This window comes from Heterocephalus glaber, unplaced genomic scaffold (genome assembly GCF_053883595.1).
Source record: "Heterocephalus glaber isolate CG9 unplaced genomic scaffold, H.glaber_assembly_v1.0 deba00001497, whole genome shotgun sequence".
Classification (NCBI taxonomy): Eukaryota; Metazoa; Chordata; class Mammalia; order Rodentia; family Bathyergidae; genus Heterocephalus; species Heterocephalus glaber.
In genome coordinates, this window is record NW_028258320.1 from 71,762,772 (window position 1) to 71,790,576 (window position 27,805).

Genomic DNA, 27,805 nt, shown 5'->3' on the forward strand with positions numbered 1-27,805 from the left:
AAATTCCCAACAGACAAAGGTGAGCCCATCCATTCCTCTGATAAATATTTTGCCTCTATACAGAGAATAGAGTTCCGTGTTGTTTTACTTTATGGTTCTTTACAAAGATTTACTGACCTACTAATGCATTTACAGTGCTTCTTTCTTCTTCCCTTGCAACTCCTCTCATCCAGGTAGCTTCCATGTGGTTGCTCTTGAACAGGGCAAGGCAGTTGGAATGAGATCTTTTGTGGTTGAACTTCCCATGACTGAAGAAGTGAGAACCAATGAAGCCGGTTAGGTTTTCTTTCTTCCTGGACCTCTGAGCTGCCTTTGTAGAGATACTTTTGAGTTCTGTATTAGGAAATGCACTGCCTTTTGCTTTATTGCGGGACTTTGATACAAATTTTAACAAAAGGTGTGGTGGATTGTTGCTTTTCTTCAGGAAGTGGACCAAGAAAAGCACTTTTCCAAATAAGCCCATCTTTATTGAGCTCCCAATATTCCCAGCTGCAGTGCTCTGTTTTCCAGAGTCGCACGAGTGAATTCTACAACCCTCACAGACTTTGTTTCTATCATGGAATTCTGTTTTTATTGTGTTAGGCTCTGCTCCTCCCCGAAGGCCCTCAGCACCAAGAACTGACTGCTATTTAGGCTTATACTTAGAAGGCGGGAAGGCAGAAGGCATTTATATGAGGGGTACATGGGAGCTTTCCCCCTTCTACTCCAGCACGGAGATGATGGGCCAGGCGGGGTTTATCTTTTCATTTTCCATACCTTCTTCGTTTGTGTAGGATCCTGGCTTCTGGATCCCAAATACTTTGAAGCTATGAAAGAAAACAAGTTTACCTCTGCTATGAGGCCTCTTAAAGAGATAGGCCTGTCCCCATCCATCCATCCATCAGAACATTTTATTAATTCAAGAAGCATTTATTAAGCACTTATTCTGCGCCAGATACCACACTGGGGAGCTCAAGAGAATATGCAAGTTTCCTTGATCTTTTTCTCATGATTTAATTGGGAAAGGATGCAGCAGTAATGCTGTATTAGGGACTAATAGATCTGTGAACAAAAGTGCAGTAATCAAGCAATCCAGTAGTATTATTACTGGATATAGGGATAATATTCAGATACAGGGATGGAGTTGAACAAGTTAATCGTCTGTTATTACCTCATCTTTGTAGTTGTGTTAAAGGTGTGTGTGTTTGTTTCTTTCTAGCCCTAGCCCACATGCTTACATAAGTTGTGTTCATATAATAAAGATTTAGTTAAATCTGCCTTCTTCATTGAACATTTTAACATGAATACACATACAAAACATACACACATAAGCACACACAAACACCCATATGCATTCATGGATACACACACACACAAATAAACTGTGCACACAAGTGAGGGGGGATGAGACAGAGAAACAGAGAGTGTTTAGGGATAGAGAAATAGGATTTTTGATAAGCTTATTTTCCTAAAATCTATATCCAGTGTTTTTTCTATGTTAACCAAGGATACCCGAGGGAGAATGTATGCATGTTTCCTCCTCCTCTTAATGCGTGCTTTATTTTTAGCACTAAGAAGATTTTACAAGAGATTATTTTGAGGGTGTCTCTTAATCCCTCAATAAAAAATGTTATAAGACAGGAAAGGTAACCAGTCATTGTGCAGCCTTTAGTTACCTTAAACCAAAACACATCCAGTTGCTGGCAGGAGAATTTAGGGTCATAGAGACAAGAGACCCTTTCCCTCAAATCACAGTCACACAGAATGGCTTCATCCCCTTGCATGGAGAGTTTGGAGTGGAAATGTAGGTCAGAACAACGGAAAGTCTGTGGTGTACACACGAGTCTAAGAAGCACTGGTAGTAGAGGCCCCTGGGAGGGTTGAAGAACTGACTTTCAACATGATATATTAACACTGTAAACTGCAGTGAGAGGTTATTTATTTTAAAACATTTTATTTATTGCATAGCACCAGGTGGAGATACATGATCATCAAACATACTGACAAAATAAAACCAAACTAATATAACATTGTTTTAGTCTGATAGCCAAAGACTTACAAATTTGGCTGTAAGTAAGCTATTTAAGAGTTTTAGACTAGAACCAATAAAATATGTCTTTTGTCTCTCCCGACTACAAAACTCTTGAGTTTGTGAAAGAGAAAGTTTTCAAACTAGTGGAGGACCAGATCCAGTGTAGATGCACGGAGTCATTTTCCTCTAGCCTGTGACTAACCACACGTACAGCTCATGTCTCTGGAGATTTGATAACTAGTTTAATTTCTGATTTCAGTAACACAAGCTATAAAGAACTACCAAACTGAAGATTTCAAAACTTCTCAAATACATTAAATACAGAGCGATCAACTAACATTTAATTTCAAGTTGTAAGGCTACTAATTGTCTTTATATGACTAAGACTAAAACTCGGGTTTTCTCATCATCTTCCAGCCAATTCTCCACCAGAGTTGGCTCATTCAGCTTTTATCTGGTTGACAAACATAAATTATTGATGTTGTCTGGATCATGGGGTGGCCGCATTTTGAGGGTCTGCTTCCAGGTGATTTCACTGGCTGTGTTTCATGTGTGTTTCTGATATTTTTTGCGGGTTCCATTCTAAGGAACGTAAGTTAATGAGACAGAAACAAATGTTGGCTTGAACATTTTAAGTAAAGGCTAACTGAGGTCAGATCCAAAGTCCAAAGAAGATTTCTTTAGTAGAGCAAATAGGGGGAAATTGGTAAGAGCATTAGGTGTCACAGGCAAATGGTACGATCGTGTCACCAGCTCAGACAGTCTGTGTGGAGCGGGGCTTTCCACAGGCATGCTGCGCAGCATTTCATGCAGGCAGTACCGCAATATTATGGTAGACGGATGCGAGTTTTTGTTCCTTTTGCAGCTTTCTTCATATTTAATTAGTAATTTTCTTTTGAGTTTTAGAGGGATATATCAACTAAGAGAATAAGGAATTTACATCTACTATATATATATATTTCTAAGAAATGTTATAATGAAAACAAATTAGGTCAGTACTAATAGATTCTCAGGAATCTATTTCCTTTCTCTTTCTAAGTTTTGAGCAAAACTATCACATTCCATTCTGATTCCCACATCAATAAAAGATTGAAAGCCCCTGCTTGGGGCCCCTGCTCTGATCTTTAGGTGGAATCGCACAGTCTGAATGACAAAGCCCTTGGTGGGCAAAGTTGGCTGTTCCTGTGCATTCTGTATTTAGCAGTGACTTTGTGGTTATGTCCTACATTCTCCTCAAAATGCTCAGCTGCCCTTCGTTGGGTGTGCAAGTCTTTTAAAGTGAGAATAGCTTTCAAAGGAGCCTGTGTTGTCCTGACTTGAGTCTGAGAAAGAAGGTCCCACCCCAAGCTACAGGGGAGGGGCTGTTGGGATCCAGGGCCACAGGAAGTAGCAAGAGGAAGTGGGGCACCAAAGGACAAGGGTCACTGAATTCACAAGAATCACTAGAACATATATTTGGCAAAGCACTGTCCTCTGCTCCCCGACAGCATAGTCTTCTGTTTGTTCTTTTTGGCAGCACAATAAACAAGTTTGTCATCTCTGAGGACGACCTTGGGGCAGGAGCTGCAGCTTTCTGGCTAACTCCTACAATACGGCACAGATCCCCAGCATCAGGAGAAGGTGATAGAGAACATCTGTGAACCAGAAGGGTGGAAAACGATACTGAGAAACAGTGGTACGAAGGCCAGGGCTAGCCAACCTGACTCAACACAACCTGTCAACTCCTGGTTTTACGTGGCTCTTCATAAAACCCTCCACATTTTATGCAGTCATTTTTGTTAGTCCCCTGAAGATTCAGAACTAAGAACCTGACCAATAAACCTAGCTTGTGGACCTCTGGCAAGTGGGCATCTGGACTTGGATCATGCAGTAATGGCGAAGCTCCCTGTCACGCTCTTGCTGTAGGTCTTCCCTTAGACATGAGCGTCTAGAGTTGGACTTTAAAAAGTTGATTTACATGATTTTCCTTAGTGATGAGAGCAGTGTCTGCGTCTGTGAGCTTATTAATAAATGGGATGGTCTTACTCCATTTCCTTACATATTCACTTCCTTCTCTGCAGTCCAGTGAGGTCTTTGGGCTCAGCTGAAACGATTCCTCTTCTGCGAGGCTTCCCTGTCCACCCTCTAAATCATGTCCCTCCTGCCCCTGTGCATCACACATACTAGGAAGGCCAGGCCCCTTGCCTGTTTCCTTCACTGGAGTAGCCACACTCCCTAGAACAATGCCTGGTACTCATGACTATGGTTGACCCTTACTGGATGTCTGCTTTGTACTTGGCTGTGTTTGGTGCCTTCGACTGTAACTGAACAATCCATACAGCACCATGTACGAGGCAGGGAATTATTAGGCCAGCTCCACCGAGGAGAGGTGAAGTCCTTGCTCAAGGTTAGCCAGATAATGAGTAGAACCATAACAGGGACTGATATTTGTTGAATGCACAGATTATTGAAAACCACATTCTCCAAATGCAGGAAGCTGAGGTAAGCCACCTGATGATGGCTTAGCTGGCTGAGGGGAGTGGGGTCCCACTGATCCTCCTTCATCCAGGTGACTCCCAGCTCCTCCCTGTGGGGCCCAGGGGCTGCATGGAGAGAGCGCTCCTTACCTCTGTCCCACACAGGTGAGATTTAAAGCCTGAGTTTCCGTTCTTTAGAGTTTGGCTGGAGCCATCTTTTGAAAGGAATATGTGCTTTACGAAAGCATTGCCCATGACATTTCCCAGAAGTGTCTTTTTTCCTTACCTGAGAAACTATAGAGGCTTGGAAATCCCCTGCCTGGAGTGAGTAAAGAGAGAGAGAATGTGGATTTTAAGGAAAAATCACGGAAGGAGAAGTCTCAGAGTTATGTTTCCGAAACACAAACCTGACCATATCCCACCGGCCCCACACATCCCACATTAAACCCATTAAACTGTGAGCACCCTATTTCCTGGAGGAAGGACAGAGTTCATATTGAAGTTTACAAAGGTTTCTGCTCACAGCATCTTCTCCTGGACTCTCTGAAGGCAGAAGTTAGTAAACTTCATGCAAAGGACCAGGTAGTAAATATTTTCAGCTTTGTGAGCCTCACAGCCTGTATCACCACTAGCCCACACTTTCATTGTAGTGTGAACAGCTGCAGACCATACTATCCCACCTAAATGAGCAAGTGGCTGTGTTTTACTAAAACTAAAGGCACCGGCACTTGAATTTCATGCAAGTTTTATGTGTTGGAAAATATTTTTTAAGATAAAAATGGAAAAACTCTTTTTTTTGCTTGCAGGTCACACAAAATCAGCAGGCAGCCTGGGCCTTGGGCTTTGGGCTCAGTTTGATAACTATACTCCCAGGTGCCCGGGCTAAAGCCCCAGCCTCCCCATGGATCTTGCTCACCCTCGGGTTATACCAGCCTTTGAGGCACCTTAATAATTTTCCACAGAGGTCTTCCATAAGCCCTGGTTGGAGCTGAATCCCCTTGCCACAAGCTTTGGTAGCATTCTGGCCACCCCACCCTTTTAACAGTAACCTCTGCCCTTGCTAGATGGCAAGATCCTTGAGGATAGATGCCCTGTGGGTCTTGTCCAGTGCCAGCCCAGGCCAGGCAGGGCTGGATGCTTTATAAAAGTTTATAGACTTGTACTTGATTTTCTTAAAACATTTCATTTTTTCTCTTGTTCACTGAATGCTTGGTTTGCTCAGCACTTCCTAATTCCTTAGGGACATTTGACTCTGGGCTGTGGATAGAACTTTTCAGCGTAGAGCTCTTAACAAACCTCAGCTCCTTCATTTGGCATGAACTGCCTCTCATCCCTTGCCTGAAGACTTGGGCGCAGGTGAGAGTTGTGTCCACAGGCACACCTGGTTTGGCAATTCAGTGAAAATGCTCAAACTAGCCATGCCTGTGGACACAGCCCAGATGTAGGCAACCATGGAAATGGGGGCTTACTCCGCAGGGACAGCTCCACCACCAGGACGCCCCCTGTCTGGTCCCGCAACAGGCGCTTCCTTTTGTCACAGGTCTGAGGAGACAGTCGGATAAGAAATGAGCAAAGGAGAGGAAGACAGAGGACGATTTTAAAAACAACAACAAACTGGATGGAGTAAAACTTTCCCAATCCATACATACCAGTTGCCTTCTATTTGTAATTCAGAGAATCCAGGAAAAAAACTATTAACTCTACAATCTGGAAGAAATCCTGCTGGAAGAGGTCATGACCATTATGTACAGAAAAACAATCAACTTTTAATAAGGAGAAAGGCTTTACTTAGGTTACTCTCACCATAGTGATTTCAAAAGTGGACACTTGCAAAATATGCTCTGGTTCATTTCCTTTCTTTCTTTTTTTCTTCTTTTCAAAAATGTGATGTCACTTCATACTCATGTATGTATGTGGTGTTATACTCAAAACATACTCACATTTTGATCAACTGCAAAATGTTTCTCCCACCCTTTCCCTGGCTGGCACCCTCTGACTCCTTTCCTTTCTTCTCTCTGTGATCATCAATGAGCATTTTATGGCCAAGTGCATCAACAGATGTAGACATGATAAGCTTATTTCCGCAAGTACCCAGGCATGTGGGTGGCAGCCTTTTGGCAACTCTGAGGCTTCCAATCCAAGTACACCGGAGAGGACAACTTGGGATTCAGCACTTGGAAGTCTCTAAGGTGATGGTTCTGAACCTCAGCAGGCAGATTGCCAGCCGTTCTCACTGTCCAATAAGCCTTGGTCCAGAATTTCTGCAGCCCCTCTCTGGAGACTATCCCATCAAGACTATAAAGGCCAACACCTTAAATTCCCTTGCACGTTTAACTTTTTCAAAGCATTTCCATGTTTGTTACCACTGGAAGTTTATAGTACATGGTCTCAACAGGCAAAGACAATCCCTACTTATCACTGTTGAAGTCAAGGAAACCAGTGGGGTAAGTGACCCGTGCCACCCCGGGCAAGTGGTGGGTGGCAGGGTGGGCAGCGCACATGCTTCCCTCCCTGCACCTGGGTCCTTTCCTCCAGGAAGCCATCTACACATACCCACACCGGCCAGGTTACACCCTTCCAGCAAAGCCCAGCTCCTCCAGGACCAGCCCCCTTGGGAGAGATTCTGCCTCAGAGAAAGGTGGCTCACCACAGGGCAGGAGAGCTTCTCGCTGTCGCAGATGAACGTCTCGCAGTGTAACCAAACCTTGGAGAGTTTGGGGATGTTCTGGAACCGGAAGGCATTGAATTGGAAGGTTGCTCTGTGATCCTTCCCATTCTCATGCACGAGGACCGTTTCATCTGTGGGGCAGCTGGGCACATAGGAAAAGGGGCAGCAGTGAAAAGTCACTCTGGGGAGCTTCAGCAAGGGCTCTCTGAAGCTAATTTGTACCCAGCAACACGCCCCTAGATTTGCGAGCCTTTGCCCTTCTGGAGTGCTATGGCAGGTAATATCTCCCTTCATTTTTGCAGTTATGAAGTCAAGGTGAGGGGCTACGAGATGGGCATGATTGTTCCCGTTCTATAGACGAGGGACAAGAGGAGAGTGACTTGTGAGAAGCCACACACCTGGTAAGTTGCTCCTCTATCCTAAAGAAATGAGACTCCCAGAAGAGGAAGCCTTCCCATGGCTTGGGAGCTTGCAGAGCCCCAAGATGACACAAGATATAGGCCACAGTGCTAGAAGCAGCATCCTGGTGCTGCCATAGACACCCTCTTTCATGACGTTTTGCCATTGGAGCCTTGAGTTTAATGTCCACTATTTAAATTATACATACATTCTTATCTTTGTGGTCACATTCTAAGCACAGGCAAAGAAAGTGGGTGGAAAGATGACCTTCAACTGTGTCTTTACTGACATGGAGGCAGGATCTAAGGCATAGCACATCTGAGAGTTCATGAGTGAAATTGGGGGTGAAGGCTGTGCCTTCATATCTGGACCAAGGAGCAGAGCTGGCTCTCCTCATGGTGGCCTAGCACAGCGATGGAGCTGTGGGCATTTTCCAGGTTGTAGAACAAGACACCCGTAGGATCATCTGGCCAAGAAACCCGAGATCATTGTGTGAAGCAAGACGTGAGGCCTTAGAAATAGCTCTTTGCAGCCCGAGTGCCCCAGGCATGGTGACCGGCAATAGAAAATAATGTAAGCAGAGCTTTGGTAGAAGATGGAGGAGGGAAATAATGAACAGGCCTTGATGTCTTGGCAGTGCTGCTCTCAGCACAGGCCATGGCACCTGCCCTTGGGTGACAGCTACTTCTGGGAGAGTTTCACACCATTCCCATCCACGTCTCCTTCTCCACATCGGATCACTCCAAAACGGGTGTGCGATCCACATGCACTCGTGTGCACAGGAAAACCCTGGATACACAGCCACTCTTTTCTCTCCAGGAACCCTTGAAAACTGGGATTTCCTCCAAAAGGGCCCGATATGAACAACACGTATCCTCCTAAGTTATTCCAAGCCAGAGCAAAGTAGGGGGGCTGCCCCACTGCTCGGACCTGACTCTAAGAGTGGTACCCACCCCTTGTTGATCAGCTGCCATTGCAAGGGATACATGAAGTCAGCAGAGGGTGTGGCCCAACAGCTGTTCAAAACCACTTTAAACCTGGAAATGGAAGAGAATAGCATCACCTGGAGCCACAGATTCTTATGCTTAGAAATGTCTGGTGACCAAAACGTCTCTTGGATGGTCTCTATTTCTTTGTGTTTAAAAACAGAAGCACAAAGGAGATGCACTTACCTGATGCTTAACCCTTTGGCTTCTACTCCTGCAAACAGATCTGAACCGATTTCAGATGTCTCCAGGACAAAGGGGGCTTCTTTCTTGGTGGAGAACTTGGCATTCTTTGGAAAGAAATGGACATTGGACGTTATGACCTCTCAGACTGAGCAGGTGGGTTTGGGAGGAGCAGCTGCATGGGGGTGGGAATCAAACCAAAAGAGCAAGCATGCGACACCACAGGGAATGACTTCTGGGGACAGAGGAGCTGTGCCTCCTAGGGTACTGGCGTCACCTTGGAGGGTGTAAGAACGTCCCATGGTCTAGATTTGCCAGTCATGGTGAATCACGTACATCCATCTCATTTATGCCCACAAAATCTGATGGGTGGAGAAAGAGTCCAATCCAGGGATGTTGAGGCACTATATTTTATGAACCCAAGGACAAGAGGGACCGAACACATACAGCCCCTCTCAGCCTGTGTTCACCTCTACTTCTTGCCTGAGCAGATTTCACACTGGCTTGGAAAGTTTATAATCTGAATCCCAGTACGATTAATAGCAACAACAATAAAAAACATAATTTAGTAACTACCTAGTGTGCATCAGGGATTGTTCCATATATTTGAACCATTTCTGCGGTAGGGTTCTCTATATATTGAGCTATATTAGTGAACAAAACAAAGATTTGTCTCCGGTGATCTGATGTTACAGCAGGAATGGCAGACAATAATAAATTATACAGTGCGTTAGAATAGAGTGTGTTACACAGGAAAGCAATAAAAATGGTAGAGCTGAGTAAGGCAGATTAGAATGATGAGGAAGGGTGGGAGGCCATTTTAAAGACAGCAGTCGGGGGTCCTCATTGAGGAGGGAGCATTTATTTGAGCAGGACTCCAAGAAAGTGGGAAAGGAGCCACACAGCCATCTAGGGAAGAATCCATCCCTTGGGTTTTCTTTTGCCCCAGGAGACTGCCCTACATGTGTCCTGACTCTAGGAGTCTGATTTTAGACTCTTGCTTGCATTTTCCCATCCCAAGCTTTTCCATTTCTTTTTGTCTAAGAGGAATGGTTAGGACTCTTTTGATGGAATAAAAATCAACCTAATCCCACACTGACATTGATATTCATCTCTGTAAAGGTAACAGTACTAGCAACCCTCCATCTTCATGTCAAATGGGGTCAAAATCTACATTCAGGGGACTGGCTATTGTCTGGAGCACTTATATTGCCAGGCACTATACTAGGTGCATCCTAAAAATATTTTATTTAATCCTCATAACAAATCTCGAGGTAAGAGTTATACGCCTGCTTTCAAATGCAGAGATGGTGGCATAGAGATGTTAATAAACTTGGCCAGAGCCACACAATTAGTCAGTGGTAGAACTAGTCTTAAACCCATGATTTGGTGGCAAGTACCATTCTCTTAACTGCAGTGCTATGCTACTTCTGTAAGCTGACCACCCTCCTTTATTTTGGACCAGGAGTTAAAATAACTTTTTGCTAGGAATACCAATCACAGGTCTTTGGCAAAAGTGAGTGGGAGAGACACGGGGACGAAAGAGAGAAGAAACACGCTGAGTAGAACACGTGCTTTTGGAGCCCAGCATTTGGTGTTCTCAGAATTGTAAGCAATTAGCAGGGCATTGATTCCATTGTGCTATCTAGGCCATGGCTCCCTTTCTGGTAATGTGGTGGAAATATATGCAGGAAACACTTGTTGCTTCAGAAACACACAAGAATGCTCTCAAAGCGGAAAAAGGGAGAAACAAAATACCAGCCACACAGGTCAGGTGCAGTAAACAAGGCCCATGGGAGAATGTTCTTCAGGGCATGTCTCTGGACGGCACAGCCCCTCTTTCCTGAGGTCTGCTTACCTGACAGGCCTTGACGGGTCCTGGGGGAGGCCTTGGCTTCACGTCTATGACAACTCAGGGAGATGCCCTGTTACTCTGTCTCTCCAGAGGGTGGCCTGAGTGATGTCGAGGACATGCCTCTTAATTAGTATTATTTTTTAAAATTATTATTATTATTTTTAAAGAGAATAAGCTCTTTCTAGCTGTGAGGTTTGATGTTTAGATCTGAAACTTAGCCCAGTAAGGATGCTGGTGGGTGATGATTTTCGAAAATCCTGGTGTCTTTCTATTGACAACTGTTGTAAAATCTTCACATGCTTGTATTTGCAACTCCATCTGGTTAAAGTAACAATTATTTGCTTCTGAACAGGGACTCAATAGTAAAAATAGCCTGTCATCAGGATATCCTCTGAGACTTGCCGATGCACGCTGACCTAGCTCCCCTCTGACAGCCAGCCTTCCACAGGGACTGCAGTGGCATTGGCACCTTTTCAACACACTGGCAGCCCACGCTGTACTTACCCTCTGAAGACAGATCAAGAGGCCCCATGGGGTTCCCTTTCTCAGGACCTAACCACTACTGGACTGTGGCTAGGGGAAGATCTAGGTTTTAGGGGACCTTGAAGTTTATAAAATGTGGAGAGCCCTCTTTAATTAAAAAAAAAAAAGAAGAATTTTGAATCCAGAACGAGATGCAGGGCCTGAAAATGGGCCCGTGTAGATGAGGGACCCCAAACTTACGCTTTTTGACCCTCACAGAAAGTGCACTGGAGAGACCACGGTGAGGAGATCTGTACCCTAAGATGGGGGTGCTCCTCAAAGTACCTGTGTGGTTTGGAGGCCAATCCCTTGCTCTCTCTGGACTTTAGATCCTCATCTGTAACATGGACTGGGTTATCTTTGATACTCCCAGCTCTTGCTGCTGAGTTCAGCAGGGCTAATGGCTTCTAGGCAGCACCAAAGCAAGCTCAAAATGTTCCAGGTGAGTGGGCTTCCAGGTAGGAGAGGAATTTCCTTTGTGAAATGAGTGAGTTGAGTGAGTTGCCCTCTAAGACTGTCTTCCAGTTGTAGTGTACATAAAGGCTTGTGTTTCTGCCTGCATCTTCCTCGACCAGCTGGGCCAATGTCCTCTCTGCATGCATGTGTCCTCACTGGGAGCTGCAGATCTCAAACACAAAGCACTCCTTCTGGATGGAAAGATAGCTGGGCTGACAGCCTTGCATATTTAGTTTCTCTGGAGCACTTTATTTCCGCAAAGACCAAAGTGTGCCTTTAAATTCCATGTCACTGTAGGCAGCGGGCCCAAGTTAGACCATGCGGAAACCCACTCGCTGAAAGGCTCCAGGGACTAAAGAAGCAGGCAGCAGAGGCTAATCCTTGCTTCCCCTCAGCTCTGTCCCTGTTAGGAAGTTCAAAACCTTCTGCCGAATGTCTTAAGAAAAGCTAGATTCTAAGTATAAATAGATCTTTGAAATGAGTTGCCGTGGAAACTAACCTTGATTAAGAGTCAGACATCGGCTGTATTACAGCCAACCTTGTCTCAATTTTCTCCCCTGTGAAATGGGAAGGTTGGCCTTATATATTTGCGGCACAATTCAGCTCTTTCATGCTGCCTATGAGTCTGGCTTTCAGCTGCATCTAGCCTTCAAAGAGGGTTAAAGCTAAAGCAAAGCGTCTGTCTCCATTTGAACGTAGAATGGGACTCTGCATGGAGCTTGGGTAAGAGTGGTCCACAGGAAGCATCCCATCACCTTCTGGAAAGGAAAGTCAGACTTACAGTGTAGAAGTTGAGAGACAACTGGCTTTCAAATGTGCCCATACTCCCATTCTTCACATGTATAGTGGCCACTCTGAAAAGGGGAGAGAATTTTGCATAAGGACTGAAACACGCCTGTTTGATGGGACTGCAGCACAGCCCCAGGCGGCCAACCATCCACCCCGAAGGGCAGCTTACCTCTGGTCAAATGCAGCCTGGTTCACCAAGTAGGCCGAGTGGTAGGTACAGGAGAAGGAGTAATTCACAGGCTGGTTCTTCATGATCACCGTGCTGTCGTTGGAAACGATGTGGCTGTAGAAGTGGTAGATGGGAGGCTTGTACTGGGGAAGAAAGGAAGGAAGGAAGCATTTAGGTGGTCCTGTGGCCCCGGAAGAGAGTCAGGGCTCTGGGGAAAGTGGGTGAAGATGGCTCAGAAAAAAAGTCCAACGGGGAGACGTGAATGTTTGCTGCTGACAGAAAAATTCACTCCTTTTGTCTGTGGGTGAGCTGATTTTCTGTGGAATTCTTGAGTCCCTTCAATTAGAATGATTTAAAATAATGTAGGTTGATGTCACAGAGATAGAGGGAGGGGAAAGAAGGTAGGAGAAGGGAACATGAAAAGAATTAAGTCTGTTATGTACATGTACCAACTTCTCATGATGAATTAATCATTATGCACGCAAATGGAACACAAACATTTAATGCCTTGATAACAATACAATTTTTAAAGCCCATAAACTCATTGAGCTTCAACCAAAAAGAACCAATTTAAGAGTCTCTATTTCTCCACATCAACTTTTTATGCATTTCCCCCATTTGAGTACCCTAGGTGAATATCTTCACCCTCTCCCAAATCTAGACCATTACTCTCTAGTTCTCTGCTCTTTCCTGCTTCCAACTATAAATACTATTTCTAAAATTCTCTCCCCTGGCATGCTGGACTTTGAAATCACAGACTGGAAGGGATCTGGGACATTCAGGCCTGAGGTCCCAGAGATGGGTTCTCGTTCACCTCGCCAGGATATACCGAAGAACATGATGCTTTGCTAATCACACACATGGCTCTACCCATGAAATCTCTGAATTTTTGTGGGCCTTTCAGAAGAAGAGTTGACCCTGGAAGCTCTAAATCACATCTTTTGAGGTCTTCGGTGTATAATCTTCTGGTGTCAAGGCAGCAGGAGTGCTGGATCACAGCGGGAGGGTCAGAAGACCCAGCCTCACTCTGTGACCGTGTCCCTTCTGGTTTCGTAGTCCTAAACTAATGTCTTTACTGAGAGGTCTCAGATTTCTCCTCTGCCGCATGAAAATACTTGGCAAGAGGATTTCTGTGTTTCCTTAGGATTCCATGATTGCTTGTCCTGGTTTCTGCATATGACCCAGTTAAGAATTGTGTTAGATTCTGGTCACTCATTTAAAATTCTCTTCTCTTTGCATTTTATTATTGTTTCTAAATTCTGAGAAAGGTGCAGCTCAGGAAGAATGATAGTTTATAAGAACAGGCTCTGAATTTGAAGTGAGTTAGAGGTGAGAAATATTCTTTGTTCTCTTCGCAGTAGGTGACTTTGTTGGCTCTGGCAGCAGATTAGGAGAATAAAAGTCAAGTCAGAAGGGTCATTAAAGTAGGTAGATTTTATAAGGATTGACTTTTAACAGGAAATTCTGAATCCTCTTAAGGATGGACAGCAAACATGGCATTCTTGGGTGCAATCACCTTGTCTTAAGCAGCTCTGCATGCTGTGCCTCCCCCTTACCTCAGATTGGGTTCCACAATAAGACTTGTTTTTGGGTGATAAGTCTGGGATGACAAATTGGTAGTAGCCACCTTCATGGACCCCATTGTAGCACAGCCCTCCGAGGGCCAGCTGATGCACTTCCCATCCGTAGGGGCACTCTGGGATTTTGGTGATGATGGTTTTGGGATAGCAAAACACAAGAATGACATCTGGAAATGCACACACATAGTTTGAATCAGACTCGATCATCATATCAGTCTACTTACAGAGCTGCAGGTTCCATGCATGCCTGGAAAAAACACTTTCCTGCTGCTCTTCTCTAGCTATTAGGAATTCCCCCAAATTTTAGCTGCTGAAGTTCTCCTTTAATAGCTTATGCTGTATCTATTTAATAATGGGATATACATTGCATATATATTTAAAATGGTCCATTTAAAAACTTTCACTTTATTTTTGAGACTGCACCTATGCAATCACAGTTTGGAATATAGTGTACATATCTCCTAGGAAAGTGAGCACATAAAATTAAAATGTCCATTTCATACACAATGTGATAAAACATTGGTTTATGCCACAGGACAGAAATTCAACAGTCAAATAGAAAAAAAAGTGTAGATGTTTTATATACAAGAGAGGGAGGAGGGAGAGTGAGTATTCTTTAATTTTAAAAAAGTTAGTCGATCCAGTATTTTTGCTTCCTGTGGGAAAAGCCCATAGGCACTGGGGACTTAAGTGCTTTTACTTGGTTACATTACTCTATTTTTGTAACAGAGCCAGTAGGAGCACAGAGCTGGAATCATTGCAAGGGAAATTCAGGAAAGGTTCCTTTCCCCGGAAGGGCCTGGCACCTGGGCGTACCTGCTTTGTTTGGAGTGCATGATCTCGCTGAGGCCTCTGCAACCACAGCCAGCAGGACAAAGGCTCTCACCTCCATTGCTTCTCAGCACTGGGTCTTTGCCAGGGGGCCAAACCCAACTGGCCAAATCCGTTCCTTCCAGGCCTAGTCCTCAATCATTCTAGGTCAGAAATACAAGTGAAAAGTTAAAATGAAGGGTTGGAGCTAAGTAGCACATAGGGTCTTGGGGGACAGTTCCAAGGATATAGGGGCACAAAGTGGGGCTCATACCACTGGGAGCTTCGGTAACACAGGCGGATGCTCCTGTCCCCAGCTGCCTCATTCTCTCCGATGGTGGTGCTGCCTCCCAGATGCTTCCCAAATCTCGGGCCCCAGTGCTACCTCGACTTTATATAGCCTGAGTGTGTAAAAGAAACCAGCTCCAGATAAGTCACAATGAGCACACATTATCCACTGTGGGGGAACAAAAGAGAACCTTGCACAATAATCCAACGAGAAGCTCAGTTACCACTTGAGTCTAATTTCTTTTACTTTACAGAATTGGAAAACTGTTTTTTTCTTAACTGCTTCAAGCAGGAGTGGAATAAAAAGTTGAATTTTTACCCGTTGTACAAAAAGCAATTCTAACTGGAGGCAAACTATTTCTGCACAGGTCCAGGTGTCAATTTTGTTCATTTATGTCTTGTTTTCTTTGCTTTATTTCTTGTTTTCTTATTTTTATATTTAGGAGAACTAAACTGTGAATTCAAGAAGACTCACATCCAGCATTATTATACCTGACAGAAAAAAGGGTTGTATTAATGCAAACATTTTAAAGGTTATTTTTCTTTAATATTTTAAAAATAAACTCTGATGTCTAGAGCTTCATTCTGGAATGCAGCTTTAACTGGCATACCCACTAACTAGTCTTCTAAGTTTTATTACTCTTCCAGAGCAATGACAGTGGAGGAAGCAACTTAGACTTTCCCATAATTCAGTCCTTAGTCCCCAACAGGACCCCACTGAAGCAGCAGAGACTGTGTTATTCCCATAAAGGGTCCAGATATATTATTGGCAACACATATAATTTCATGTTTCAGAAACACTGGCTGTATCTCATGAGCACTATGCCTACGTAATACGGTAGAGTTGGTTATTTCTTCACATCTCTTGTTAAATTGATGGCATGTTTTGCAATGATAGCATCAAAGAACTAAGGAAGTGTTTATATGGCAAGCTATTAAAAGGTTCCTGTGACTCAGTTTCCTTCTCTGTAAAATAGAGGCTGTAACCCTGGACTGATCTCATAGGATAGGAAAGCCAAGCAATGATGGCAAGCCTCTTTTAAACTGTAAAGTACTAGATAAATATATAGATGTATAAGAAAAGACAATGAACAGTTTCTAGTAACGTGTGTGTTCTAAGAGTTCGCCCCCTTTTTTCCCCTTGGAAACACCAGAGAGTATCTCATTGTAGACCTCAGATTTATGTAACACGAGGCACATCTATATTGTATAATGCAGACGCAGTATGTTTTATGGAGAAGAACCAAATGGGCTGAAGGAAAGAGGAAAGGGTTTAAAAATAAAAATATTTTAAAAAATATTTTAACACCAGGCTTGGTTTTAGTTCAGCCTGGAAACATCAGCCATAGTTCATTCCTGTGTAGAAAAAAAGACATGGGAATCTCACATGTGAGTTTCTCTTCCCTGGGACTAGGCTCTAACTCTCTGTGACTCTTCTCTCCTTTTCATCAAACATTTATTGGGCCCCTGCGGTACACTAGGTACTGGACCTGGAAGACATGGGCAGCTCAGAAGTCATTTCTTTCCCCGAGGAGCTAGTGGGAAGGCAGTGTAGAGGGCCATGGGAGTCTGCACTGAGAATGTAGAATGGGACAGGGAAAGAGGGGAGATCAGAATGCTTGATAGAGGAAGGAACAAGTAAGTCATGCCAGGTCTTGGAAGTTTAAAATAAGCCAGTTGCACAAGGACCATGCCCCTGACTTGACATAAATTATTGCTTATCATGGACAATTCAGCATGGCTCTTCCATGCGGCCTAGGGTACTTATTCCCATTCCAAGAGGATCCTTTTCACATATCTTCAAATATGTACTTCTTATCAGCCAAGTTGGGCCCATGCAAGTCAACAGTGTCCTATTATTGCTCACTTACAAGCACGGGTTCACTCATGGAGAGGGTTGTGGTGGAGGGCAACGCCTTTCTGTCTCCAGCGGGAATGTCTGAGGGCTCTGGCAGGTGGCTGCAAGTTGCTATGGGGTGAGGCTGAGCCTTGGACTCGATATTCTGCCTGGAACTCAAACCCCATCTTGACCACTTACTGATTGTATTCTTGGGTAGGTTACTTAGCTTTTGTGATTCTAAATTTCCTTCTCTTTTGGAAGGACATGATAATGTCTATGACATAATGTTACTCAGAATATGAAATGCGATATATGTATGTCTGCATAGACACGCCTTATTTTCTCCTATCAGAACAAAGCACCTGGAAAGCCTTTTGTTTCTATGTTCTACTTGAGAAATCAAAAAATCTGAGCATATTAGGAGTGTGTCACTACTATAGAGCACAGGTTATTGTCATCAGTGCTAGATTATGTCACCCTGGAATTAGACATCGTAAGTTCTGTCACATTTTTAATTGTGTCATCTTAGGCAAGTTAACTGGACCCTTCCAAGCCTTCAGTTTCCAAGTCTATAACAAGGGGCGTCAGACCTCCTGTGATTGTTGCAAGGACATAATGAAGTAATCCCTGTAAATTGCTTAATCCAGGGCCAGGCACACAGTAAGCAGTAAAGACTTGCTTCTGAAGTTGGTATCTTCAAGCTGGAAGGACATGTGGATAGTGTTCCCAAATGAACTCTGAGTGTGTCTTAATGGTAACTGCTCTCCTTACAGAAGCCCACCTTAACAAAAGAGTAGGTGCTTTTGATTTCTAGAGAAGCCCGATAATGATAAGATTCTGAGACAGAGAGCGATCTCTCCTACAATTTCTTGGAGTGGACTATCAGGTACATGATACTCCTTTCAAGGAGAAGCTGAATGAAGTTGGGGAAGTGGATTTAACTTTTGTGGCTGGCTAGTCTCTAGATATTTAATTTGCATAAGAAATAGAATGGGACAAAATGTACTTGGGCCAAACAGCATCTGATACTTGCTCTGATAAAAGGCAAGAGGCTTCTATTTTTTCTGGTAATTACTCACCATTCTGAAGCCCCACCCTAGCCTGCTTTCTGTTTTCCAACACTCTTCTCCCTGAGATGAAGATGGAGTGAGGCGCGCCACTGTGAGGTGTGGAATTCAAAAGCAAAGTCACCTGCTGAAACCATTGCTAATTCTTCAAAACCACACTTTTCCTTCAAAACCAATTGAAAGATCTTATCAATCCAGGATTCTGAAAAAGCTCAATAAAGAGGGTTTTATGGAACTCATCAAAAAATGAGCTTGCTGGGGATTTCGCTCAGTGGTTTTGCTGCCTGCTACGCAAGCATAAGGACCCGAGTTCCATCCCCGGTACAAAAAAAAAAAAAAATGAGCTTGTCTGTCTTGCATCTCTCTTATGAATTGCCGGGCAAGAGAGGGTATCTGTTCTACTTGAAAGTACTGAGTGACTAGTGAAAGCTGGTCTAAATGCAAAAGTGTTGCCATTTGCAAAATTCCAGTCAACATTTTCAGTTATAGTTCAGAAATCATCAATAGGTGATAAGTCATGATAAAGAATACTAGTGAACTCTTACAGAGGTTAAAGAGGGAATTTAAAAATAAAGCCAGTAACATGCATTAAAGTTTAAAAAGCTGCTATATCAACTTATTTTTATTTCTATTTATTTATTTTATTTATATATATATTAATTGGTACATTGTAGGTATACAATACGTTTACATTTATCACTGGGTGCTTGTGCCTGTACATGATGTATCTTGGTTCTTATTTTTTCCCCATTACCTGTGCGCCCTTCACCCTCTTCATCCTTCCCTATTTACATAGACTTCATTTCCATTTTTTTTTCTTTTCTCATAATTTTTCCTTTCCTTTCTTCCCTTTCCCTTCTCCTCCCACCACCCCTACCCCTTTGGACCTTTTCCTATTTCAAATTATCAATTATTTGTTTTAATCATTTTCATCCTTATTTACACTTTCAGTTTCTCACACTAGAGAAACTATTCGGTATTTACACATGTGTGTCCTATTTATTTCACTTAAGAGTATGGCCTCGATATGCATCCATTTAGCTACAAATGTCTCTAGTTTCTCCTTCTTTATGGGTGAGTAGTACTCCATTTTATTAAAAAACCACATCTTCTTTATCCAGTTTCCAGTTGATGGACACTTGGGCTGTTTCCAAACTTTAGCTATTACAAACTGTGCCACTATAAACATAGGTGCACATATATCACTGTGGTATGATTCTTTTAATTCTTTTGGGAAGATACCCAGCAGTAGAATAGCTGGGTCAAATGAGACTTCTAGTCCTAGTTCTTTGAGGTATCATCTCCAATCAACTTATTTTTAAAGTGCATTGTTTGAGTTCATTAAACATTGAACTTATTAAGTGGACTCAATTGTTTCCTTTAAGCTCTGAATCAAGCCTTCTTCCACTTGTGGGAGGCTCTATTTGCCAAGTGAGTGTAGGTTCCCATCCAGGCCTCTAGGGCTTAAACCTCACAACATTCCCAGGAATTAGTCATACTCCAGAGAAAGTATGCTTCACACGGGACAATTGAGAAGTGAGAAAAGATCATCTGCTGATAGTGCATCAGGTGTTCAGAGCAAGAAGCCCTGACCCCAGAGCACCAGCTGCAAAGAGCCACATCATCTCAGACAGGCAAACTGGAGTCTTCTCTAGCTAATCTCCAAACAGGAACATTGTCTCCCTCCGAAGAGTAGGACCCACAGTCCTGTCTGTTATCACCCCATTAGCCCCCTCCCTCATCTGTCTCTCCACTGTCCTTCTCTTCTCCACTGTCAATCACAAGGCTGAGAATTCAAATGTAGCTCCTCCTCAGGTCAAGAGTAAGGATCTCTGTTGTGGCTTATATCTAGATGTTCCCTCAAAGTCTCATGTTCCCATAGGTGGGGCTTTGGGAGGGGACTGGACCATGGGTGTGTGATACTAGACTAGTCTACTGATTGGTTTAGCACAGTTCTGGATGTGGGGGGACTTCCTGAAGAGGGAAGACTGTGCTCTGGGTGTGGGTAGCACTAACAAATAGGCTTGTAGCCTGATGGAATGAAAAGGGAAAGAAGAAGCAAGGCTTGCTGCTTTTTGTCTGCCATGCCATGGACTGTTTTTCCTCTGCCATGCTGCCCTGCTTTGGAGCCAGCTGAATATATACTGAAACCTCTACAAACTGTGAATTAAGATAAATCCTTCTTCCTTTAACTTGTGTATGTTGGGTATTTTGTCCCATGATTGATAAAAGTAACTAAGACAATCTCATTGGCAGTCTAAAACATCCATGGAAAATAATTCTGTTCTTGAAACTTTCCAGAAAATCATTCATGTATTATTTCATTCAACAATTCATAATTCAGTTTAACCCAGCTATTCCCCTTCTAGGTGTCTTCCCAAAAGAGTTAAAAATATCACATTACAGTGATACATGCATACCTGATTATAGCAGCACAATTCATAACAGCTAAATCTTAGAAGCAGCCTCTATTTCCATGAACAGACAAATGGATAAAGAAAATGTGGTATTTATACACCTTACAGTACTACTCTAAAGATAAACTTGAGTCATTTGCAGGAAAATGGATGCACCTTGAGACCATAATGTTAAGTGAAATAAATCAGACACATAAGCTTAAATATCACATGGTTTCTCTTATTTGATAAACCCAAAGTAAAAATAAAGAGTAAAAGATAGATAATGGGAAATAAGGAGATAAAAGTTTCTCAAATGGGAAGGGGATTGATAGATGGAGAGGGGAGGGATAAGGGATGAGAAAAGGGAGTGAGATGTGTTAGGTACATGCACCAACTTCCCACAAGGAATGTAAACATTATGTACTGCAAATATGTATAAAAACAAAACAAAACAAAACAAAGCAAGAGGATCAAGGGATGGGTGAATGGGGAGGGAGGGAAGAAAAAAGGGATGAGAAAAGGAATTAAGATGCGTTATGTACATGTACTAACTTCCCACAAGGAATGTAAACATTATGTACTGCACACATGTGCTAATAAAATAAAATCTTAAAAAACCTCACAAAACCCTTAATTCATTAATTCATGAATAGGTAAAAACATCTATGTATATATTGCTTCTTGGCCTTTTGGCTAAGATCAAGTGTAAAATATCTATGAATGAATATCTATCTATATCTCTGTATCTTTAACTTGGTATAAATATAAAAGATTTTGAAGGACACAAATGAGATTTGGACATAGAGAATAATGGGGCAGCAAGGAACCATTTACTTTAGATGTCCTGGTCCAGACCATCTGTTGGAAGAGGTATGTAGGGTGGGATGTGGAGTTGGCATGAGTGACAGTGGATGTACACATGAGTGTCACATATATGCGTGCATGCATAAGGGAAGAATATTACAGGCAGATGGTGTGGTTCTTAATAAATCTCTGATATAAGACATGTATGTATACATTTCATCAATCCTCGTGTACATTTTTTTTTTTAAAAAGTTCTTTTCAGTGTTCAGTTTTTTCATGTGAACTAAAGCATATTTCTTCTTGCTAGTGCACTCTCATTCAAGAGCCATGCAGTTGTAGCCACAGTTTTCTTCACTCTGTTCTTAGATGCCTACATGCTCTATTTGGATGCCAGGCACAGAAAGTACATACAAGTCACATTCTTTGCCATTTCTCCCTTCTGCATCCATGCCAAACAGTGATAACCAAGGCTCACTTCCTCTCTGATATCTAAGAGGATGTCAGAAGTATTCTCAACACTGTACTCTAGACAATATTCATCAGTTGGCATTAGCATATGAGTTGAAACCCATTTCTTATTCTTAGGGTAAACAGTTGTATTTCCTCCAAGGCTGAAAGGTACACCATCATAGCACCATGCACTTCTTCTTCATAGTTCTATCATACCTGTGATAGTTGTGACTTTTTTGGATGAAGTTTCTTACTAGACTGAAAGGCTCATCAAGGCAAAGATTAGCTCTGGATTTTTGCTCAGCATTAAATGCTTACCTCCCTATACGGCACTCAGCAAGTAGTTGATTTAACAAGTGATTTGCTGGTTGAATAAATGACACAAATTGGTCTTTGAAACAAATCTAAGCACTTTTCAGGAAGGGGGAAAAAAAAAAAGAACCAAGAGACTCATGTAATGGTACAAGATCCCAGTGATGAATATAATGGTATTGTATACTGAAAATGTACCAATAAACTTAATGGGGGGAAAAATGTACCAATGATTAGAATGAATAAGCGATAATGCAAAATAGGAAGGAAAGGTCCAAAGGGGTAGGGGTAGTGGGAAGGGCAGGGGAAAGGAAAGAAGGAAAAGGAAAAATGATGAGAAATGGACAAAATGCAAATAAAGTCTTTGTAAATAGGGAAGGGTGGAGGGGGTGAGGGGAGGGCTAGGAATGGGGAAACAGTAAGAACCAAGATGCATCATGTAAAGGTACAATTCCCAATGAGAAATGTAATTGTGTTGTATACCGACAATGTACCAATAAAAGAATTTAATACAAAAAAAATTCATTTTTCAAGCTGCAATATCATCACCTCAACACTAGTTGAAAGGTATTTATTATTTTTTATTTTCTTGTGAATTTAATTTATTTTGGCCAATTGGTATATGGAGACTCAGACAGACTCTTGAAGTCCTCCCTCATTTTTCTTCAGCCAAGCTTTGGCAGGCAATACTGATTATTAACACTAGTACTGATTACTCCAGGCACCAGCATGCATGTACTTCTGAAGCAAATACCATTTCCACATTGCACTGAAGGGATTCTGTATAATTGTAGTGCACATTCTTGGCAAGGTTCCCTTCTGTTCTAAGAACCAAGTCGCACCTTGAGGTGGAAGGGGAGGAGTTTCAAAATTCTGCAGCTCTATCAGCATGTTTTCTGCAAAAGGCATGCTTGATATGATAATTAAATGTATTTTAAATGATCACATGTACCTGATTCTGACTAGTCCCATTTTCCTGTTCTCCCTGACACTGTATGTATGGTTCTCATTTGTTTGATGAACAGGCGGAAAAATGTGTGACACTTTTAAGTCTATTCTTCATGTCAGTTGACCAGGTAAATTTATTGAGAGATCACTCTTCTTAAGACATCCTTGCCTTATCAATTCACAGCCTGAAAACCTTCAATAAGTGCTTACTAAATATTCGTCATCTGACTCCTAGTAAAGAAAAAGTGAAGGACTTGGCCCAGATTCAAGGCCCCACATAGAGAACTATCTGGAAACAAGGTGATTCCCTGGGTCCCCAAATGTTCTAAGAGTAAAGCTCAAAGAAGGCTGTGCTCACAAACCTTGCTTCTGCCATGTTAAAGAATGACTTCTTCCGGGTCTCATTCTAGAGGTGGTTGGGTGTCTCATCCCCTGAAAAGTCTTTAGGTGCAGCTGCACAGGCCTCTGTCCTTGTCAGGGAAGAGAACCTTGGTGTGTGTCACACAGTCCTCGGGTCTCTGGTCCATGCCAGCCTCTCCACTGGCTGTGGGCAAGGAAAGGGCCCAGAGGACTTCTGAGCCCATGTAGGGGCTCTGATTAATTAATCCAGTGATTTATTTGGAAAAACTAGTTTATGCACAATAGTGACAGCAGATTCCTAACAGGGAAGAGCTTTAAGGCATCAGTCTAGCTGGGAAATGGGGCATTTGAGTAATTAAGGCCACCTTACATAAGATTGACAATGAACTTCATTGTTCATATCCAAGATTGAAATAATTCATGGGGGTTGTAGAAAGTAGAGGGTTCCCCAACCCTCCTCATTCCTTTTGCTCTACTGTCCTGGAAATCAGTGTTGACATTCTCTGCCCTTTCTTCTTCATTTTTTTTTTTTTTGCAAGTTCTTCACTTTCATGCTTTATTGAAAGTAGAATATGAGTCAAAGACAGGTACGGGTAAGCAGGTTATGTCTCTAAAGAATCACTTTTAGTTCAGGATAGAATGCTTGCTGTCCCAGCTACTGTAATACAAGTCCTTTATGTCCCAATGCATCTGGTATGAAATTGAAGCAAGGAAATATAACAGAGCTTTATTCCCTTCCATGACTATAAATCTCCTATGTAAACACGATTTAACGTTACTGCTACTATTTCAATTTTTGCTTGCCCTCCTTTCCTCCTACTACTCCCTTTAAATATAAAATTTGAAACATCTCCTTCAAGTTTGATGTCCATCAGTGCAATCTGCTTTATTTGACATAAGGCATTTGGGACAGTCACTTTTGAATGGATTTTTGCCTTTTGGAAGAGTCATGTAATGGTTTAATTCTTAAATCCATCTTTTCTTTAATGCCCTAACATGTCAAAATCCTATTCCCCTCTGGTGATTTCTTAGCAGTCAGCAAGTGTTCAAAGATTAATGTCCAAGTAGACCAGTACCTTTAAACCCTTCTTCTGGCATACAAACTTGCATGACATCATCCATTGCAGCATAATCTGCAATTGGTTCATCAGCCTTTAATAAAATGACAGACTCAGGTATGACGCCAAGGGTACCAAGGGTGGCACAGTCATCGCTTAAAATCTTTCCATCAATTGATAAATTCTGGTCAAAAGGAGAAACTGAAAACGCATGCATGATCTGAATTTTCAATTCTTTTAATGTTTGATTAGCAGAAACGAGAAGTGCTTTCTCACCGCTAACTTTTCTATGTCACATACTCCTGCGAATGACTTGTTTTTGATAGGCTATATAATTTTGATGGGATATCTTTTCTCTGCCCTTTCTTCTTCATTGTCCAGAGCCTCCACCTCTGCTTCCTCTGGTAATGTTGCAAGGCCAAGCCTGCCAACCTGAACTGCATTAGAAGTGTCCACCAGCTGCCTCCTGGGCCCTGGCCTAGCAGAAGAACTGTTAATACTGTGGTGGTTTCTTTGACGGCAGCTGGCTGTGGGAAAAAACATCATACATATCAAACAAGGGCCCATTGTCTGCTCTTGTTTCTGCTTTCTGCCTTCCACCGCTGAATTCTAAAGAGTAGCCCCCCCAACCCCAGTAGAGAACATGGGGGCAGGGTTCAGTGGGAAGACGGCTCACATTTAAGTGTGGCCAGGCCCTGTGACCCAAAGCAGGCAAGCCTCAGACCTCTGGGTGCTGGACTCCAGGGTTGGTGGGGTGGGGGATACAACAGAATTTGGGTTTCTAGGCTCGTTGTGTCAGTGGTTGTCAGAACTGTAGTGATTATCTGGCCAGAAACAGTAACTCTTATACCAAGTCTGTGCATCTCTTCTTCTCCAGGGCAGATATTCTGCTCACTCTGCTGCCTGCTGAGTTTCTGTCTAACCCCCAAGAGAAGATCTGAATGGTCAGATAGTACCCTATTGCCAGAGATCTTCTGCCAAGCCAGCTACCTCCATGGTTGTAGACCAGAGTGTAGAGGGGCCAATCCCTGGGCCAATCAGCTGAGATCAGAGAGTCAAGTTCAAGCTGAATAAAATTTGGTTAGGTATAAAGAATTTGGTTTTCTCTTCCTTCAAAGAAGGGTCATATGTGCAGGAGGACTTTAGAGTTGTAAGCTCAGGATACTTAGGTGGGCCTTTGATTTTGACTTGTTTTCTCATCAGCAAAGTAACTATGTCATTATACTTTTAAATACTAAAATGCAATGATAACTGGTAAACTGTTTTGCAACATTTAAATTCCAGTAGACGGCAATCTTCACTGGGTTGGAACTACCATAAATAACACTTTACATATATGGGGAGATTTATTCTTTGCAACAACTTGATGTGGTAGGTATGTATAGTAATTCAATATATAATTGAGACACAAAGAGATTAAGAATCTTTGACTATAACACATAGCTAGCTAATAAGTGGAAGTCTGACTGTGACCCTAGGCTGTGTGGTTCTGGGTCTACATTAATTCACATGGTTATTAATTCAATTTGTAAAATGAAAAGGAAATCAAAAAAGTTCTCTATGTCTTATAGTAGAAGCACTAGCAAATAATTATACTGGCACAGTGTTTGGTGCCAGGTAATAAATACTTGATAAATGAATGAAATAAGAAAAATGAACAAAACATACAGAAGCTCTAGAATGGCAATGCCTACGTACTAAGGTGATAATCTTGGTAATAATATTGTTATTGACTATAGATCTCTAATTAAGCAGCATTTATTAAAGTTTTCAATGTTTTTGTTACTCTTTTGGAAATATAAAAGAGCCTTTTCTTCTAAAACTCTGTGGCTCTTGGGGATGGGGTGTGGGCTGGGATTGTTCTCGCAGCTCCGCCCTCCTCAGCAGCTGGGGAGAGCAGTTGCTCCGGGGCTGTGGGAGCCACCGTTCTCTCCTGGTCACTACATCCACGTCTGCCCCAGAGTCAGTCACTTTTTCTCCCAGTCGCAGGGTTTTCACGTGCCAATGGGAGTTTGGAATAAAGTCTTTCTAAAGACTCCTTGTAGAGCTGACATCTTATTACTTTGCTTTGGTATGTTTTTATTTTTAAGGTTTTTGTTTTGTTTTTTGAGTCAAGATCTTATACTTCAGACTATATACTTCAAGCTGGCCTTCAACTCACCATATATATATATGGTAAGTTATATATAATTTTTTTTTTTTTTGGTACAGGGGATTGAACTCTGGACCTTGCGCTTTTGAGGCACGTGGCGAAACCACTGAGCTAAATCCCCGGCCCTGGTGAGTTATGTATATGTGTATATATAGTGAGTATATATATACAGCCCAAGCTGGCCTCGAGCTCAAGGCAGTCCTCCTGCTTCAGCCTCCCAAGTGCGGAGTTTACAGGCGTGCCCCACCGCATGCAGTTTGGTTTGTTTTTAAAGATCCATTTATCTAGGAGTCTGTGCTATTTCTTACTGAAGAGACCATCAAATACAATCTAAACAACTATAGTGATAGGGGCTGGGGATTTAGCTCAGTGGCTCCAGCGCCTGCCTCGCAAGTGCAAGGTCCCGAGTTCTCCAGTACCAAAAAAATCCCCAAACAACTACAGTGTTTTTCATGAGAAACAATTAGGCCATCTACATGTCCATCCCATCTGCCCAGGTTTGGAGGACTGAGGACTGAGAAGTGTGGCCGAGAACGGTGAACTGTAATATATTTGGGTGTTTGTTTCCTGCAGCTGGATACACCTTCAGGGCAAAATGTGTGAGAACGTGGGACATTCCCTTCTGATATCCTCTGGCTCCTGTCCCACTATTGCCAGAGGCGTCTTGTGACAATGAAAGCTTTGCTTCTGAAGCTGTTTGTTGCTTCTTCTGCCCTCCAAAAAGCTGCCCCTCTACTCACCAGAGCTGGTGGTCACCACAGGTTGGCTTGCTTCTTGGTCTCGCTGCAGCCAGTGCCTCTCCTCTCTCAAAGCCCCAGATAGAGAAAGTTCTGCATTAGTGTCAAACAGAAAACCTCTTTTCAGGGAACAGTGGGAGGGCAGGGAAGGTTCATGACAAAGTGGCCCTTTCCCAACCTCTGAACCAGCTTCCTGTGTTAGAAGAAAACGTGAGAAACTGAAGGGGAGGCAGAGGGAATTTTTATCCTCAGATTTGTGCGAGTAGCAGAGAGGTGGAGATGGGGCAAAGCATTTCCTCTTGGCTGCCTTTAGCGGCTCCTATGCACTGGCTGCTCTGCATTTTCAGGTCGCCTCCACTGGCTGCTCTGCACTTTCAGGTCATCTAGGGGATCAAACAAGGAGGGAGTTGGTGAGTTGGCTCAGCAAGCAGTACAGGTTTCAGGGCATGGCAAGAGAAGACTTGTTTCTTCAGCAGGACACCATTCACTGTTAGGCACCATCTGCA

The 27,805-nt window shown here is 42.8% G+C and overlaps 2 protein-coding genes across 6 annotated transcripts in view; one reads left to right on the plus strand and one right to left on the minus strand.

Moving 5' to 3' along the window:
* The window catches only part of LOC101713282 (guanylate cyclase 2G-like), a 41,593-nt gene extending 37,541 nt beyond the window's left edge, over positions 1 to 4,052 (plus strand). Inside the window, exon 22 of the mRNA XM_004839017.4 lies at positions 3,528 to 4,052. The gene's annotated coding sequence lies outside the window, so the exon portion shown is untranslated. The remainder of the gene's footprint in view (positions 1 to 3,527) is intronic.
* On the minus strand, positions 1,907 to 27,678 carry Tectb (tectorin beta). Of its 5 annotated transcripts, none has more exons than XM_087185303.1 (11): positions 27,303 to 27,678; positions 15,159 to 15,285; positions 14,891 to 15,048; positions 14,051 to 14,241; positions 12,495 to 12,637; positions 12,318 to 12,390; positions 8,707 to 8,810; positions 8,488 to 8,571; positions 7,115 to 7,277; positions 5,937 to 6,009; positions 1,907 to 4,786 (listed from the first exon to the last, which is right to left on the minus strand). In XM_087185303.1, exons 3-11 carry the CDS (start codon positions 14,964 to 14,966, stop codon positions 4,704 to 4,706), a joined length of 990 nt encoding a protein of 329 aa, XP_087041429.1. In that variant the 5' UTR covers positions 14,967 to 15,048; positions 15,159 to 15,285; positions 27,303 to 27,678; the 3' UTR covers positions 1,907 to 4,703. The 5 variants fall into 5 exon arrangements, 3 of the variants coding, with proteins under 3 accessions (XP_087041429.1, XP_087041428.1, XP_087041427.1); XM_087185302.1 differs by having other exon boundaries at positions 15,159 to 15,341; XR_015440468.1 differs by having other exon boundaries at positions 4,754 to 4,786; positions 5,937 to 7,277.
* Positions 27,679 to 27,805: the final 127 nt, after the last annotated feature.

Coding starts and splice junctions, on each gene's coding strand:
- Tectb (XM_087185301.1), bottom strand. CDS start 14,966: ATGGAGGTGAGAGCCTTTGTCCTGCTGGCTGTGGTTGCAGAGGCCTCA. Junction 12,638..14,050: donor ATTGTGGAACCCAATCTGAG/GTAAGGGGGAGG, acceptor TTTCTTCCCCAG/TACAAGCCTCCCATCTACCA. Junction 8,811..12,317: donor TGTCTCTCAACTTCTACACT/GTAAGTCTGACT, acceptor TTCTTTCCAAAG/AATGCCAAGTTCTCCACCAA.